The 18275-nt window shown below is 34.5% G+C and overlaps 1 protein-coding gene across 3 annotated transcripts in view; it reads left to right on the plus strand.

The window, feature by feature from the left end:
- CCDC82 (coiled-coil domain containing 82) overlaps positions 1 to 18275 on the plus strand; it is a 49065-nt gene that overhangs the window by 15168 nt on the left and 15622 nt on the right. For 2 of the 3 annotated variants that reach the window (XM_072611300.1, XM_072611301.1), the window contains exons 7-8: positions 23 to 147; positions 1402 to 1572. In XM_072611300.1, coding sequence (XP_072467401.1) covers positions 23 to 147; positions 1402 to 1572 — 296 coding nt within the window. Of the gene's footprint in view, positions 1 to 22; positions 148 to 1401; positions 2460 to 18275 lie in introns of all 3 variants that reach the window. The other variant, XR_011967481.1, reaches the window with a different exon arrangement.

Raw genomic sequence — 18275 nt, forward strand, 5'->3', positions numbered from 1 at the left:
TCTTTAAATTGACTCTTAATAGATGGCACAAGGCAAAAGTCATATGCACAAGACATGTTAACATCTCTTCATTATTTGGATGGCCGTTTTGTTCAGCCTCGCCTAGAAAACTTAGTTTCCAGAAGTCGCTGGAAAGAGCAGTATAAGGTATTCAGTTTCTTTATCAATGCTTGGAGATCCTAATGCCAACAAGAACAGATTTATCACAGCTTCAGGGAAAACTTTACTTACTTACATTTATTTAAAACTTTTGAGCTTGCTCAAATGTAGTGACATTTGTGTGTATTTATAAAATCAATTTATTTTCCCTCTCCCATTTTGGGAAGATGTTGACTCTTTTGATTATTCTTACTTGTATGTAGTTATTGATTAGATTATTCTAATAGCTGATTGATTTCAAATTCTTTAATTTACTATTGAACATACCCTTTAGGTTTCCAAACTTAGCTAATATGCCTTGAAAGTCTTATTTCCTTTTGTACTGTTCTGAAGCCCAATTATTTCACAAGTCTTTAGTCTGTGTTGTTGGGTATCTAATAGCAAGGGAGAAATAAACCTCCACATGACAATCCCTTTTCACTACAAGGTTATTCTAGAAAATTTCCATCCTAAATCTTTGTAGATACAACTATGGTAATTTTAAAAGGAATTTGAAAGGAACAAAAAAGCTAATGCTGGACTGCAGCGCCATCTGGCATACATAAAACAGTATAAGTGTCCAGATTGCTTTACTTTGCATCTAACATATAATATTTAGCACTTAAATTATATTACAGCTTTTCTACAGATGAAGCCTCCCTTTCCATTTTGTTTCACTCCCAAGAACGTTGACAGTGGTATGGGAGACAATTTCCATTACAGTACAGGTTATGTTAGTATTCAGAGTAGACGAATAAGAGGAGTACTGTGGAGAGTTTCCCCCATGTACTTAACATGCATGAGAAGCTTGTGATTCTTCTTGGAACCATTTGTTGCAATTTTTTTATAAATTGATGCATTGGTTGGAGGGCAGCATGGTTGATTTCTAACACACCTAAAATAGAAAATCCACTTTATAGATTATCCAGTCTTTTTGCTTCCTTTTCTAGATAGTTCTTATATAGAGAAAATCATTCAGTTTTACTACTTGTTATCAATTCTTATAATTTAAGAAGATAAAAATGAACATATTAATATTTCCTCATATATATTCCGTGTTTCTTTATATGAGTTGAATTAATGTAATGAACTATGAATCCATTCATTTAACAAACATTTATCAGGTGCCTGCTATATGCAAGACATTATGCTAGGCACTAGAAGAAATAAATACTTCGTTAGTTTTCGTTATGTAATTCTTAAAGTCGTTTTGAATTATTTTTAAAAACACCAATCATTCATTAATTTATTTACTGTTTCCAGGAGCGGGTGGAAAATTATCCTAATGTAAGTATCCGTTGGAGAACTCCTGAAAATTGTTCTTGTCAGGCCTGTGGACTCCATCGATACTGTAAATATACAGTACATTTATCAGGAAAATTGTACAATGACAGGACCATGGAAACAGATGATTTCATGTCACATGACAAACAGGTAATTTGTTTTCTTCTAAATTGTTTTCAATAGATAGGATTTAGAATTTTGTAGTAAGTAAACATGTGCTGGCTATCACCATTAGAACCAAAGGAAGAATATAGGTTCAAAGTGGAGAGGACAGTATGAATAGTTAGTATCTGATTGAATCTGGAATAGGTTGATGACTTTATGCAATAGATTTAACTTACTGTTCATATTCTGTTTATGGTAATATGAACATAAAGTTTATGTCCTTAAATACATGTTAACTGGGTAGTGACTGGGGCAGTAGGTGGTTGTAGAGTAGGCAGTTCAGGAAAGTATTAGGCATTGGGTGAAATTAATCCAGGATGAAATTTTATTACAGATAACTCACCAAATGGAGAGTTACTAATGAAAAAAAAATTTATCCATTTTACTATACACGAAGCCGTAATTTCAGAAATATCTGTAACATCTCACTATACCTTAAGAAATATGAGGAGAGTTCTTACTTTGGGGTACAATGTATTCCTGAATATGTGTTAAAAAGGAGTTCTATAAAGCAAATTTCTGACTGTACCATGTATTGTTATCCTTGTTTGGACTGCAGCAGAAAGCATCAAGTGAATGAGTAAAGCTAGTAGGAACAGTTTCTTTTTAGGTAGTATCTAATGAATTAAAACAATGAAATGATCTGTCCTCCCCCAAATGGGGCCTACTAATGTGCATTTGGGGGGGGGGGGGGGAATCTACATTCTAAAATGTACTGCATTTATAACCAAAAAAATGTCTATAATTGAGAGATGTTCCGGGAGATTAATCAGCATTTCCATTGTCTGGAGTTGGAAACCCAAATCTGAACTCTTTAGTTCTTCACAGCCAGTCATCAGTATGGCAAAGCCTGCATTTCTCTATCATGTAAGGTAATGTGTTTTTTCATAACTCTTATGCAGTGACTGACCAAGTTCCTATGGGGAATTTATGCTGTGAATACTGCTCAGAAGGTTCATAGCAGGTAGTGAACTCAAAATTAGGCTTTATTGATTTACTAAATAAATTATTGTAAAACTTCTGCCTTTCTGAATGTTTTATGCATTACTTACATTATCCAATTAACTTATTTGATAAATTATCATATGAGTCAATAGACAGCCATATAGCATGTGCCTTTTCCAGTAGAACATAATATATTGATCATGGGAACAGGATTTACCCAACCGTGTGTTTGTGGAATTAAAAATATCTCTTCACATCGTGTTTGTTATATGTAACTAACTCTGAGTCTGTCCCAGAAAAGCCTCCCATCTGCTTAATCATGGAGCCAGCTCACAGTGGTAGGTGAAAGACAGATATAGGATAGGGGTAAATATCAGCCCTTAACAGGATGAGATTGGAACTTGGAGAGAAAGCAGAACAGCTGTGGAAAATTGACTAGACATCCATTTCTAGGATTATCTCATATGGGATGGACTAAGCAGGACCATCAGTTTTATTGAGGCTTTTCTGAAGATCCCATAGTCCATAATTCAAGAAAACTAAGATTCCCTCACTTTTATGACAGAGGATATTCATGCTCTTAATGTCTTGATATTAGGCTCTATCTTATTGAAAGGTAATACCTGCCATTAGGAGTTAGGAACCAGGGCTCAGAATAACCCAGATGCTGCAGTCCTGAGCATTTTTCTTCTTCATTGACAGAAAAAGCTCCTTCTTAGTGGCCTGTGGACTTAAAATCTCTGGATTTAAAACTACTAGGGCTGACTGAAAAAGTAGATTTGATTCATTAAGCACTTGAAAGAATCCACCATAAACTTCCCGATTCTGCTTGAGAGTGTACATGTCAAGGACTCATTGGATTAACAGTGAGTCCATTTTAAGAATGAAAATTACCCTATAATTTATTATAGGCTGCTTGAGTTGCTCCTTCATAAAACGGAGCCCATTCTGACCCACCTTAACCTTATTTCCCAAGGAAAGCCTAGAGTGGTATGACAGTGAAGTCAGGGAAGAGCAGAAGTCTTGCTTCCTGAACACATTTGAGAAGGTGCCCTTTCTCCTACATCTCTCAGATGCCTTAGGGAGCTGAGGTTTCCCCAAGTGACTGCTATATAGTCAGATATGCCTGAAAAATGCAGTGTCTTGAACAGAAAATTTGATGGGCTAAAGTACCCTCAGGGACAAGAAGTAAGTCTGTCAAGTAGTAAGAATTGAAGACAACTCATGGAACATTTTAAATAAAAAAGATGGGAAGAAAGCCTCTAGCACACGGGATATGGAGAATTTGTGATAAAACATAGACAAGAGTCACATAGGATTAAAAGGCAGAGTCTGTAGTCTGTGTTAGTATGGACAGTGCCCACCCCAATAAAACCAGAGATCTTTCTAACAGAATATCATAGCTTATGGGAAACACTAATTGATTAGGTTATCCAGTTTTGTAACTTTCTAAACTAATTTTTAACATATTAGTAGCATAGCTAATTTTAACTTCTATCTAAATTTTTAAATGACTACTTTCTTGAACCTAAGTCTTCTGGATTTTAGGCTCATAGGATTTAGATAGAATAAAAGGTCATCTAGTTCAACCTCCTCATTTTAAAGATGAGGAAATTGAGACTCAGCACTGGGAAGTGACTTGTCCAGGATCACACAAGTAGCAGATCCTGATTTCAAATTGCAGTCCAGTGCCTTTCCTACTCTACCACCCTGAAAGCCTATATCCACAGGATAAAACTAGTATATTAGCAATAAATGGTTGGAACAATAATTAACTAAAATCATATTCTGCAAATAAGGTAAACTAGTACAGTTTGATTTGTATTTCATCTGACAAAACAAGTAATATAAATTCTAGTACTAAAATCCACCATAATTTTTCATTGATAATTATCCATGTGCCCTATTTATTTACCAATTATTTTTTGAAACTGTTTACTGGACCTGATGATTAGAAAAGCTTCTTCTTCTGGAATTATGATCTTATCTATATAGGTACTTCTTTAAACAGTGCCAATCTCAATCCATCTACATATTTTCATTGTACCTAATTTTTGTCTGTTGAGTCCTTCCATAAATCCTCCCCAGTCTGCCTAGGGACTTTCCTTTTGACCTTTTTGTGAGTATCCACACAACACTTGGGCTTTCCATCTGTTAGCCCTCAGTTTCATTACATAAACGTCCCTTATTTCCCTCTCATACTTTTTTCTTTTGAAAAGTATTGCAGCCTATGTATGTATGCCTGTCATGTATCTTTTCGTTGTCTTTTGGGCAGCCTGCAATTTTGATTCTTTGAAGATTGACTCTACAATGTCTAGCCATATAGTATCATTGGAAGAATATTGGTGTGAAAAATATAGGCTTTTGGTTTTGGGGAAAAAACTTGAAAATGCTGAGTTATTTGCCAAATATAATTCATCTCCTCTTTCCTTCATGTTCAAATCTAGGCTTAACTTATTATTCATAGGCTTTGTCTGTTGAAAATACAAATGTTGATTGACTAGTATTATGCTAAATATTAATACTATCATGGACACACATGCAAATTACACTATTGTATAAGTACCTGTTTAGCTGGAATTAAAAGCTGAAAAAACAAAATAAGTTCTGAAGGTTTTGAAAAGGAATTGAACCCAATGGGAAATTTTAATGCAAAAATAAATTTCTGACTTCAGGTTTCCATCAGTTTTTCTACACTCACATGGCCAGCCTCCTTGTTCAAACCCTCATCATTTTTCACCTGAACCATTGCAGTGGTTTAATAATTGTTCTTCCTTCAAATCTCTGCCCTCTCCAATCCTTCCTCCACACAGCTGGTAAATTGGTATTCATAAAGCATGCATCTGAAAATGTTACTCCGAGACTCAAGAAGCTGCTTTGACTCCTTAGAATAAATACAGATTCCTTTGTTTGGTATTTAAAATTCTTCAATCTGGCTTCAGCCTGTCTTTATAGAGCAGACACTCCTAACTTGGGTTCCATTAACTTTGTGGGAAAATATGATGATAACTTTCAATATAACTCAGTATTTCAATGTAATTGACTTCCTTTGTAATTCTTTGTATTTTATTTTATGCATTTAAAATCATTATTCTTAGAAAGGGCCATTAGGATTCACCAGATTGCCAAAAGGGTTAATGACATAAGAACTCATGCTCTAGACTAATTTCACGTTGCTTCCCTCATGCACTCTGTGTTCTAGGCATATTTATGTACCTGATATTCTGCATCTGTGATTATTTCATATCCCACCTCTGTGTTTCTGCAGATTGTCCCCCATGTCTGGAATGTTCTTCTCTTCACCTCTGCCTTTTAGAATCCATAGCTTCCTTCATTGCTTAGTTCACATGACACCTCCTACACAAGTTATTTCCTTATTCCCCCAATTATCAGATTTCCCCCTGAAAAATTACTGTATTTTTATTTTGTATATAATTCTCTGTGTATATTTCATCTCTTCTATTCTCCTTCCTTGGTAGAATATAAACTCTTTGTGGGCAGGAACTTTTTTGTTTTTGTATCCCCAGCACATAACAGAGGGCTTGTCACATGGTAGGCACTGAACAAGTCTTTGTTAAATTGAATTCTATCATTTTTTTTTCAATTGATGCATCAACAGATAATATGTTGACTTAGTATAACATATTGAGAGCTTCTAGTTCTTTTGCCACTGAAACTCTGAGAGTCTTCTTCCTGAAGCGTTCCACTTCCTATATTACTATGGAAATTTTTTATATTAATCCCTTTTTGTTAGAAAAATTTCCAAAAATTATCCAAAAACATATAGATGGCAATTTATAAAGGACCTTTATTCTGCATAAGGACATTATAGATTGAATTAGTTAAGCAGTGGTGTAGCTGTTATATTAAGCAACCCATGCTTTACTCCATTAATGACAGAGAAAAGGGAGACACACTGTGCAGTTGTGTAATAAATGGGAGAGAAAATTGGTGGACTAATTAAGGCAACCAATTTAAAGTATTGGCAGAGCCCAGGTCTGTTAGAGTCATGCTTTCATAAGAACATGAAAATGTAGCCTGGATGTTCTCTCCACTTGCACTGTTTTTTTGCAGGAAACATATTGTGTTCTCTAAAATCACAGTTGCAAGGGATTGGTAATGATGTTTGGTAGCTAATTGAAAAAAATTCCAGCCATGATCTTGCCAGAAATGGAGAATGCTGTAATTGTTGCCACAATCAGTTTCCTTAACTTCTTTAAAGTGGCAACTTAGCAGCATTTTAGAAGTCTGGTCATATATTTGCATTGCAAATTCTTTTAGTATGCCAAAGTTGTCCACAGAAGCACCACTGTTGGCAATTACAACAGCCTGCCTAGGATAATTTTCTATAACTTCTTTTGATACAACACAGATAGTGGATAATTCAGGAGATTTACATTTAATTCAAGTTGCATAATAATAAAAGCAAACTTTTTTTACATTTACAAAACACTCTGAATATATTATCACATTTGATTCACACAACAACTTTGTGAAATAGGTAGAATAAATAATGCCCCCACTTGAAATTAGGTCTGCCAAGTCTAAATCTGTTGCTTTTTATTTCCACAAAGTAAAGGAAATATTTTATAGTCAATTTTTAGGTTTGAGAGAAGAGGAATAAAAATATTTTACATTTCAGTTTCCTAGAAACAAAAGCATTCTTTATAGATAATATATATCTTACTTATCTACTTACTTCCATTAGCAACCTCCTGGATTAGATCTTTACCTATCCAAACTACTATTCTTAAAATTTTCTGTAAATATCACTTATACCAGGGCTACTATGTTTTGTTTGCAAAATTTTGATAAGGAATTTAAAAATTTTATAGAATGTAGTCGGTGTCTATTATAAAATGTGCTCCCAGTGTTGTGTGTTTACATTTTAAAATACACTTTTTGCTTATTACATGAATTCAGATACTTTTTGCTTGTTACATGAATTCACATATATTTCAACTCATTTCATGTCTCCTGAAGCACAATTAAACCTAACAAAAGCTTGAACTAATCATGGTAAAGTCTGTAAGGTAAGGAATAGTTTGGACTAACAATACCAATGTAATAGAGAGTACCCTCTGCTGGATTTTGAAAAATTCAATAAAGTTAGTCAAAAGATGTGGCTAGATGTAGTTTCCTTAGTTGTGACTCTTTTCATATATTGAGGGGAGAGGGGAAGTTTGTTCTTTTAAGAGAATAACAGTTTCATTTCTTTTACTTACATTTTCACTGTCAATTTTTAGTTACTGATTATATAATACTCTTCCCCCAGTGTCACTCCCATCCCATCTATTAGTTTTGAATTTTACACAAGAATCAGGACAAGTCTATTTGTGACAATATATACCAGCAATGAGTATGGTTTGTTTCTATGTGTAGAGGAATCTTTATGCTCTTTTGTGTAGTTTTTAAATTTTATATTGTATTTATAATTGCATCTTTTTATTCCATAGTGATCCGGATAGAATAAGATTATAGTTTGCCATAGATATTATTATTTAATACTTATTGGACATTAACATGCTTTTGTTTTGATACTAAAGATGGAGTTTGGCAAAGTTCTTATTTTCTTAAAAATCTAAACCCAGTTTAACAATTTGAGACATGGTAACAGAACTGTACAATAAAGGGGTAGGGGTGGGCATTGAGATCTGTAATTAAAATGTAAGATAATATATACTAGCACTCATTTAAATCCTAAAGTAGTCACCAAAACTAGAGGCCATAAATTTCAAAAATAACAATTTGACTTTAAAAAATAGATCTTTAGGTCTCAAAAAGATGTTTTTCACATTTAACATTTTAGTAAATTATAGTGTTTTTGAGTGCAAAACAATATTTTTACAAGATTTATATTCCTAAATTTGGTATATATTTATATGTGTAATCAGATTCCATGAATAAAAAGCTTACTGTCCTCATCATTGCCTTGGTTGAAGGTGACTCATTGTAGCCACATTGTTCTCTAGTCTTAGGAGGGAACAATTTTTTGAAATATATTTTTGCCCTTTGTTATAAAAGGTTCATTACCAGAAGGTTGGCCACCAGGTGACAATCTTTTTTCTATAGCAACCACATATTAAAAATAATAAGTGACTCTCATTAAGTCCTATTATGAAGAATGGCAGAGGGAAAGGAAAGGGGGCACATAGAATGCTACAAATACTGTCCACAGAAACATTGATCATCACAGTGTGGACTCTATCCAATGACCAAGAATGAGCATACTAATGGAGAAGGTGCACAATATGCATAATGACATTTTCCCTGTAAATAAAATCAATAAACTTTTTTTTAAGAGTTTGCAGTGTGCCAGTCATACTAAACATTGGAGATACAAAGAAAGGCAAAAACAGTATAGCAACTAAATTGAAGGATGTCAAGCTCTTGTTGGAGAGGTAAATAAAAAAAAAAAACAACAAATCAGTGGGATTGGTTTCATCATGTGCCAAAATACAAGGCACATCATTTCACGGGATATTTAGCCCTTTTGCCTCGCATATTCCATCATGAATATAAGAAAAGAAACCACCATGAAAATAATTGCAATTTATATGCTAAGATCCATTGCAGAGGATGAATAATTAGAGAAGTTCAATAAAGAACAAGGTCTTCCAAGTGAACTCAATATATGCCTTTCTACTTGATAGTTTCATTGCAAAAATAGATGGAGGAGGGGAAGCTAAAGCTTGTTGGAAAATGTGTCTTGGAATTGAGAAATATAAAACTATGATACTCAGAAACTATATACCTATACGTTATGAACACTTGATTCAAGAAGAGGTAGATAATGTAGATTATAGAAAGCACCAAAGCACAACATAAAAAATTAAATTTCCAGTATTTTTAACATACTGAAAGTAGTTTGTTGCAGATGGCAGAAGTCATTTCAAAATCAGCTGGCTATGCAATCAGATTGTAGCTAGTAGAGCTAAGGTCAAAGTAAATATTGAACAAGAAAAAAGAGTAACACTGAGAAGACACCTTTTTTTGTTGTTACCACAACTCTAAATCAACCTGAATAAACAGTTAATTAACTCTTAAAAATGAGAAAGGGACAAAGTAAAAAACATAGACTTTGCCATAGTTCAAGATATTTAATCAATCCTCCATACAGCTACTTAAATGATAAACGCCATTCTGTCCTTATTATTATCCCTTATTTGGTAATCTCCACGATAAAATAAATTTCTCTTTTTAAATCATAACATAACCCTTTTCCTACCTTTCTGCCCTTATTATGCACCACTCCCTGCCCTGCATTGTAAAGTTCAGCCAAACCTTATTGCCATATGACATTTTATCTTCCATTTCTGTGCCTTTTCACTGGCTGTCCTCTGCTTGGAAAACATTCCTCAATTCTGCTTTCAAGATTCTTTTGTTTCCTTCAGGGCTCAACTCAAGCACCACCTTCTACATAAAGTGTTTCCCAGTCCCACCTCCGTAATTTCTAGTGACTTCCCTCCCCATAATACCAGGTATACATTCTACATATGTTCATTTATGGGCTTATTCCCTCCTCCCAAGAACATAAGCTCCTTGAGTGCAGGCAATTTCCCTTCTGTCTGCATCTCTAGCATAGTGAAATGTCTGGCACGATATAGGTACTTAATAAAAAAACGATTGCTTGATTAATTGTTGGGAGGAATTTTCAAATCAGTGGGATCGCAGATTGTGTATTTGAAAGATTCATATATTTGGTTTCAACATCTGGAAGCTTAGCTAAATCCCTAAGTCATGAAACAAAGCCATGGGAAGAATAAAATGTGTTGGCAAAAAGATGCAACAAGAGAGACAATACATTTCAAAAATGCTTCATGGAGTCTAGACTTAAATATTGGGGGGGAAATGCGACTGTTTCACTGTGAAAAATTTATTTGGAAAATGCTGCCAAAACGGACAAACAAAAAAAAAACTCCAAAAACTTTTGCCAGGAAAGATTGTATATGCCAGCATTTTCTCCACTCAAACATCTGCTGTTTGCCTCCTGGGACTATACTTAAAAGATGAACTTAAAGATACATTTTACAAAAAAAAAAAAAATTTCCTAAATTTGCTGACCTTTTCTCTAATGACAAGTGGCTGTCAGTAGCATATGACCTAACAGATTTTTGAAAAATAGAAACATATCCCTTCAAGATAAAGCTGGCATTTTAAAAAATATCAATATCTTTTTATATTTATTTTTGTATATTTTTCCCCTACTCAAAGATTTATCCCTTATGACAAAAATTTTTTGGAAGAGGGAAAAAGCAGGCCAGCAAAGCTAAGCAAAACTCTGAGAAGAGGGAAAGCTAGTTTATATTCCTTATTCAGAGTCCAACTTGGTTATTATTACACAGCACTCTATTTCCTTGTGTTTTTGTTCTTTACACTTAAAATGTTGTCATTGTGTATCTTGTTTTCATAGTACTGCTTACACTGTTTCAATACATATAATTCTTCCCTTGCTTCTCTGTGTATTTGTTTCTTATGGTAAAGTACCATAGTCTTCGTATACGTTGTCTAGACAGGCATCTATTTGGTTTGGAGTTCTTTGCTACTTTAAAAAAAGTGCTGCTGTAATTATTTTGTTATATGTTAGAGCTTTCTTTTTGTCACCTCCTTAGGAAAACATACCTAACATATTAGATGTGGATCAGAAAGGAAAAGAGAAGGGATCAGAGAGTGTAAACATTTTTAGTCTGATCTTAACATAATTCCAAATTGCTCTCTGGCATAATTGGACCACTTCAAAACTCCATCAACAAGTATTAGTGTGACTCTTTCCATAACCCCTCCAAACTTGACTATTGAGATCTTTTGCTATCTTTGTCAATTTTGTGCATGTGAAGTGAAGCCTCAGTTGTTTTTATTTGCATTCCTCTTAATAATAATTTGGAGTAATCTGTCATATGGTTGTTAATTTTTTTTGTTTTGTTGCTATTTTTGTAGTTGCAAATATTTGTAGATTACTCTCTGTGAAAGGTCTTTTCTAACAAAGCAAAGCAATTATGCAAAACTAACAATGCAGTAATTTCATCTGAAAGTGCACTCCATCATTCTACATCTGTAGCATCTACATCCTCCTTCACTTACCTGTTTTTTAAATAGTTTTTTCAAATTAACAAAAATCTGTTTTCTCTTTCCCTCACCTTCTACCTTATTGAAAAAGAAAAGAAAAACAAATTCCTTATAACAAATATTCCTAGTCAAGCAAAACAAATTCTTTCATTGACTCTGTGTGTGTGTGTGTGTGTGCATATGTGTGCATATACAATGTGTTTGTATAATAATAATAACAATTTTGTGCTTACTTGGGCCAGGCACTGTGCTGAGAGCTTTATAATTATTCTTATTTCATCCTCACAACATCTCTGGGAGGTAGGTGCTATTGTTATCATCCCCATTTTACAGAGCAGGAAAGTGAAGCAAACAGATTAAGTAACTTGCCCAGTAGTGTCAGAGGCTGGATTTGAACTCTGGTTTGAACTTTTCCTGACTCCAGGCCCACTGCTCTATGCACTGTACCACATTATACTTATCTCATTCTATACCCTAAATCCATCTATGTTCTTTGATCCAACAGTTCCTTACAATTAAGTTATTTAGTTTTCAATTGATTTTAATACATTTTTTAGTGTTCCTTTAATGTAATTTTTATTGTATAGTGGTATAGTGGTCAGTAAAGGGTAAGTATAATACTTTTCTGCTTTTCTGCATTTGTGTGAGGCTTTTAAGTCCTAAAACCTAATCAGTTTTTGCTTTGCACAGCTGAGAAATATGTAAATAAACTACTTTCTATTTCCATTCAATAATCATCAATGTCTCTGTATATTTTACAGTTGTTTTTTTCTTTCTATTTTCTTGGTCTTTTTTTGTTGTTGTTAAATGTAAAGGAGAGGAGATAGTACTATCATAGTAGAGCAGTTTACTTCTCAGAATCAGGAGAAAAACCCGAAAAAAAAAATAGTGCAACAACATGAATCATTTGGCTGATTATAAATAGCTGTTGGTGATTCTTTTTTTTTTAAATTATTTTTAACATTTTAAAATTTTGAGTTCCAGATTTTCCCCCTTCCTCCCACCCCTCCTCCACCACTGAGAAGGCAAACAATAATGATATCAATTATACATGTGGAATCATGCACAACATATTTCCATACTAGCCATATTGCAAAAAAAAAAAAAATGAGAAAATTGTACATCAGTTTGCACTCAGAGTTCATCAGTTCTCCCTCTGGAGGTGGATAGCAATTTTTATTGTGAGTAAGAACTTTTATAGTGGAGGGGAAATGTGGGGTAAAGTGGGCAGTGCTTTAACCTCACTCTCATAAGAATTGGTTCAAAGAGGGAAGTGTATGTGTACACATACACACACACACACATACACACATGCACGCATGCTTGCACATACATACAGAATTCTGTCTTACCCAATAGGAAAACAATAGGGGAAGGTGATAAGAGATATGGGGAATGTGGGAAATGATAAAAGGGAGGGCAGATTAAGGGAGGCAGTGGTCAAAATAGATTTTTGAGGAGGGACAGGATAAAATGAGTGAGAGAGAAGAATAAACAAGAAAATAAGATGAAGAGTAATGTAAAATTAGTCATAACTGAATGTGAATGGGATGAACAATCCATGAAACACAAGTGTATGACACGGGTGTGGACCTACAGCCTCAAGGCCACATGTGGCCCTTTAGGTCCTCAAGTGTGGCCCTTTGATTGAATCCAAACTCTAACCTTAAATTTGTTCTGTGAAGTTTATATTTAGTCAAAGGGCTACACTTGAGAGAGACACAGAACAAAAAATACATTTAATAGGTTGGAGAGCAGAATCTCTTTCAGCTGAAGTAAAAAAGGCAGGGGTAGCAATCATGATCTCAAAAAAAAGGAAAAGCAAAACCACATCTAATCAAAATTGGTAGTCAGGAAAACTACATTGTCTTCTGGATTATCATATTCCAAGTCCTCCGTTCCTTTAACATGGAAGCTGCTAAATCTTGTATGATCCTGACTGTGGCCCCATGTTGTTTGAATTGTTTCTTTCTGGCTACTCACAGTATTTTCTCCTTGACCTGGGAGCTCTGAAATTTTATTATAATATTCTTGGGAGTTTTCATTTTGGGATTTCTTTCAGAATGAGATTGGTGGATTCTTTGAGTTATTTTCCTTCTGGATCTAATATGTAAGGATAGTTTTTCTTTATAACTTTTTGAAAGATGATGTCTAGGCTCTTTTTTTTTAAATCATGGCTGTCAAATATCCAATAATTCTTAAATTATCTATCCTCAATCTATTTTCCAGGTCAGTTGCTTCCAGTAAAATATCCCTTCTATTTTTTTTCATTCTTTTGACTTTGTTTTATTGTTTCTTGAAATGTCATAGAGTCATTAGCTTTCACTTGCCCCGTTCTAATTTTTAAGGATTTTTTAATGAGCTTTTGCACCTCCTTTTCCACTAGGGTGATTCTATTTTTTAAGTTGTTATTTTTTTCAGAATTTTTTTGTGCTTTTGTTTGTTGTTGTTATTCTAGAATCAACTTTAGATCAACTTAAGAAAGTTGATCCATGGTGCAGGCTCTATGATTTTAGTCATTTTCCAGTCAGGCCTGACACTTTGTGACCCTATTTAGGGCTTTCTTGGCAAAGATACTGGGATCATGAAGAATTGGACACAACAAGAACAAAAAACAAGTGAGAAAGTATAACTGCTTCTTGATAGAAACTCATAGTGTGGTGAAAACATTTTGAAAGTGAATATTTGGAAATGTTTCCATCATTATGTGATTTTATCAAAATTTTTCCTAAAAATGGTTACCTATTTTAAAAAACTATAAAAATTCTCATATCCATCTGCTTGAAAAATAGAATTTTCAAACCTATTTAAAATTGTTTCTTTTCCTATTTCCTTCAAACATGCCCACTTCTCCCCTATCTTCTTAAAAAAATTCTTTTACTACATATCACATCTTAGTAATGCAATAATTGAAAAATATCAGTGTCATCTTCTTTAAATACACTTAGCAATTTTTTTTCCCATAAGTGTTCCCTGTTCACTTCTAATAAAAATAACAAAAATAGACCTACCTCAGTAAAACAGTGCTCTGGCCTTTACCTGAGAAGGACCCTTGCTCCTCTGCAACTATAAGTTTTAGTGCTCCTCTTGGCCCTGGAACCATGATGAGGGCCCTTGCTCCCTTGTGAATGATAATATTTATATCTCTCTGTCAGGAAGTAGAATAAGTTGTGTGTTTCATCTTCATGATTTGGGGACTTGTAGTTTATCATTACATTGATCAAAGTTCTAAAGTCTTTCAAAGTTGTTTTTATTGTGTTTTCATCATATAAATTATTCTCCTAGTTCTCACTTCCTTCTATATCAGTTCGTAGAAATCCTCTCAATTTTCTATGAACCTGTCCTTTTTGTCATATCTTATGTGATAATATTTCATTCTATTCTGTATGCTATGTTTCATTTAGTCATTTCCATATAGATAGACTTTTCCTTAGTTTCCATTTTTGACTACCACAAAAAAGAGCTACTAAGATGTTTTGTAAATATAGACCTTTTTTTTTCTTTTATCGCTGGGGTTTAGTTGGATCAAAAAGAATACGTAATTCAGTAACTTTGATGGCATAGTTCCAATTCTTTTGAAAATAGCTGGACCAGTTGTAGCCTCACCAAAAGGGCATTAGTGCTCTTTTTCCGTAGTTACGCCACCATTTGTCATGTTCCTCTTTTGTCATCTTTGCCAGTCTTGGGAATGAGTTTGAAACTCAGAGTTCCTTTAAATTGCATTTCTCTAATGGTGATTTAAAACACTTTTTATGGTTATTGTTAGCTTAGATTTCTTCCTTTGAAAACTGCCTGTTCCTGTCCTTCAGCCATTTATTTATTGTCTTCTCATCCTTAAAAAAAATCTTCTCTAAACCCTACCAGACTCTGAAGTTATATCTCTTTTCCCTTCATCAACCAAACTCCCAGAAAATGCTGTATATACTCATTATCTCCAGTTCTTTCTTCTTATTGGTTCTCAACCTTTTGCAGTCTGTCTGATCTCATCATTCAACTGATATAACTCTTTCCAAAGCTACTCTAGTGGTCTTTTAATAGCCATAGCTAATGATATTTTTGCAATCCTTGTCTTTCTTGACTCATCTGCTTTATTTTGCATTGTTAACTACCCGTTTTCAAAAGAGATAATATTTGTAAAGTGTTTAGCACAGTACCTGGCACATAGTAGCTGCCATATAAATGCTTATTCCTTTCACTCCTTTTCCACTTCTCTTTCTTGTATACCCTATTCTCCAGGGGCTGCTCAAGTTAGTATGTGTTAAATTTTCATTGTTAGCATTTATACCTCAGAAAATCAAGTACTACAGATAAGGGCTTGATTTATTGTTTTGTTGATTGTCTAGATTTAAGAAAGTAATGGGGAAAATGTTAATACAAATTAAGCTGAAAATTTGAGGGAGGCAGAGCTAAGATGGTGGAGTATCAAGAAGCATGACAGCAAGCTTCTCCCATTCTCCCCACCAAAAAAAAAAGAAACTTTTCAAACATCTAGAAAATGCACCATACTGAATCCTATGGGTGGATTGTTTTTATATTTCTTAAAGTCACAGTGAGTCATTTTTCCAGCCAAGAGTGACCCAGGGAGACAGTCCACAAGGTCTGCAGACACTGGGGTCAGGATCTGGCTAGGAGCCAAGAGCCATGTGGAGCTCATTTTCTAGCACTCAAGGACAGATTGTGCCCTAGGAAGTCCCAGGGTACCAAGTTCAGGGTAGGAGAACAGGTACCAACTGGAAACTTTGTCACTTAGTACACATTTCTGGGTCACAGATCCAGGGTAGACTAAGGAGGAAAACTCTTCTGAGGGATGGTCTTTCTGGATGAGGAGGGGTGATTGGCCTGATGCAAGTATATCCAGAGAGGATAAAGTTCAGAGGCAACAGCTGCTATGTTCATATCTCAGGGGCAGAGGAGGGTCTTGTTCCCAGTTTTTACTCCAACATGCAACCTGCAGAGGAATAACCAGGGCTGAAATTCCAGACCAAAAGGGGGACTGCAGTTCTGTCACTTTGGACTCCCCAGCTGATTGAGAGGGAGGGGCTGAGTCCAGTGGTAGTCTACTCTTGTTCAGAGCCAAACCTGGAAGAGGAATTTTCAGCACTCAACAATCACACTTTGCCTTGGATTAGACCAGTTTGGGGGACACTAAAAACTTACAGGTCCCCAGCCCTGACTTATCACCAATAGTCTGAAATAAAATAATGCTCAGTGCCCCAAGAAAAGAGTAAGAAAGCCAACCTAGACTTTCCCTATAGAAAAACAGACTGACCCTAAAATCAAGTCCAAAGTAACATGTCTGAGCAAAAAAAAAATAAAACATCCCACCATTAAAAGTATTGTGGTGACAAGAATGCTCAAGCCATAAATCAAGAAGAAGAGAATGAGTCCAAAATATCTACAAGCAAGCCCTCAAAGAAAAACAAAGTTGGATACAAATTCCTGGAAGAAATAAAGCAAGAGTTTAAAAAAAGAATTTTTTTCTAAATAAAATGATAATGCTAGAGGGAAAGTGAAAAAGAAACAAGAACTATGGAAGAAAGAATTGGAAAAGTAATTAATAGCTTAGCACAAGAGATACAGAACTCCCTGAAAAATTAAATTGGACCAAATAGAAGCCAATGAGACAATGAGAAATATTTTTTTAAAAGTAAAAAGACTGCAAAAAACCAAAATATATGGTATCATAGCAAAAAAAAAAAAACTGATCTGGAAATCAAAGAGAAAAGAAAATTAAGAATCATAGGACCACCTGAATGCTATTACCAAAAAAAAAAAAAATTCTATACATTCTATTTCAGGAAGACTTAAAAAGCTGCTTAGATCTCTTAGAACCAGAGGAAAAAGAAATAGAATATGCTGATCACTCCTTGGGGAAAAAAATATTAAAATTCCCAGAAACATTATAGCCAAATACCAGAGGTCTCAAGTTAAAGAAAAAAAACACTGAAAGCAACCAAAAAGAAAGAATTCAATTGCCAAGTAGCCACACATGATTTAGGATCACACTTGATTTAGCAGCCACCATTATGAGAGATTAGAGACCCTGAACTACAAGATAGGCAAAAGATGCAGACTTGCAACCAAGAATTACCCAGCAAAACTGAGTGCAATCCTATTGTTCGGTCATTTCAGTCACGTCCAATTCTTCATGACCCCTTGGGGGGTTTTCTTGGCAAAGATAACCAGAGTGGTTTGCCATTTCCTTCTTCAGCTCATTTTGTAGTCAAGGAAACTGAGGCAAACAATATTAAATGACTTGCCCAGGTTCACACAGCTATTAACTATCTTAAGGTCAGATTTGAACTCAGGTCTTCCTGATTCCTGACCCGGGGCACTATCTGCTGTGCCACCTAGCTAATCAATCCTATGGGGGGTGGGAGGGAATGAACTTTTAATAAAATAGAGGATTTACAAACATTTCTGGTGAAAAAAAAAAAGCTGCATAGAAACTTTAAAATTCGAACACAGAACTAAAATACAAAAAAGTAAACATGAACCAATGACTGTAAAGGACAAGGATAAACTGTTTACATTCAAAGTGATCAGGGCACATTATTGTTTGGTCATTTCAGATGTGTCCAACTGTTTGTGGTCCCATTTAGGATTTTCTTTTTTTTTTTTTTTTTATAATTTTTTTATTTTTTTAATGTTTAACAATCACTGCCATACAATTGCGA

The sequence above is a fragment of the Notamacropus eugenii genome, chromosome 5 (genome assembly GCF_028372415.1).
Source record: "Notamacropus eugenii isolate mMacEug1 chromosome 5, mMacEug1.pri_v2, whole genome shotgun sequence".
Lineage (NCBI taxonomy): Eukaryota > Metazoa > Chordata > Mammalia > Diprotodontia > Macropodidae > Notamacropus > Notamacropus eugenii.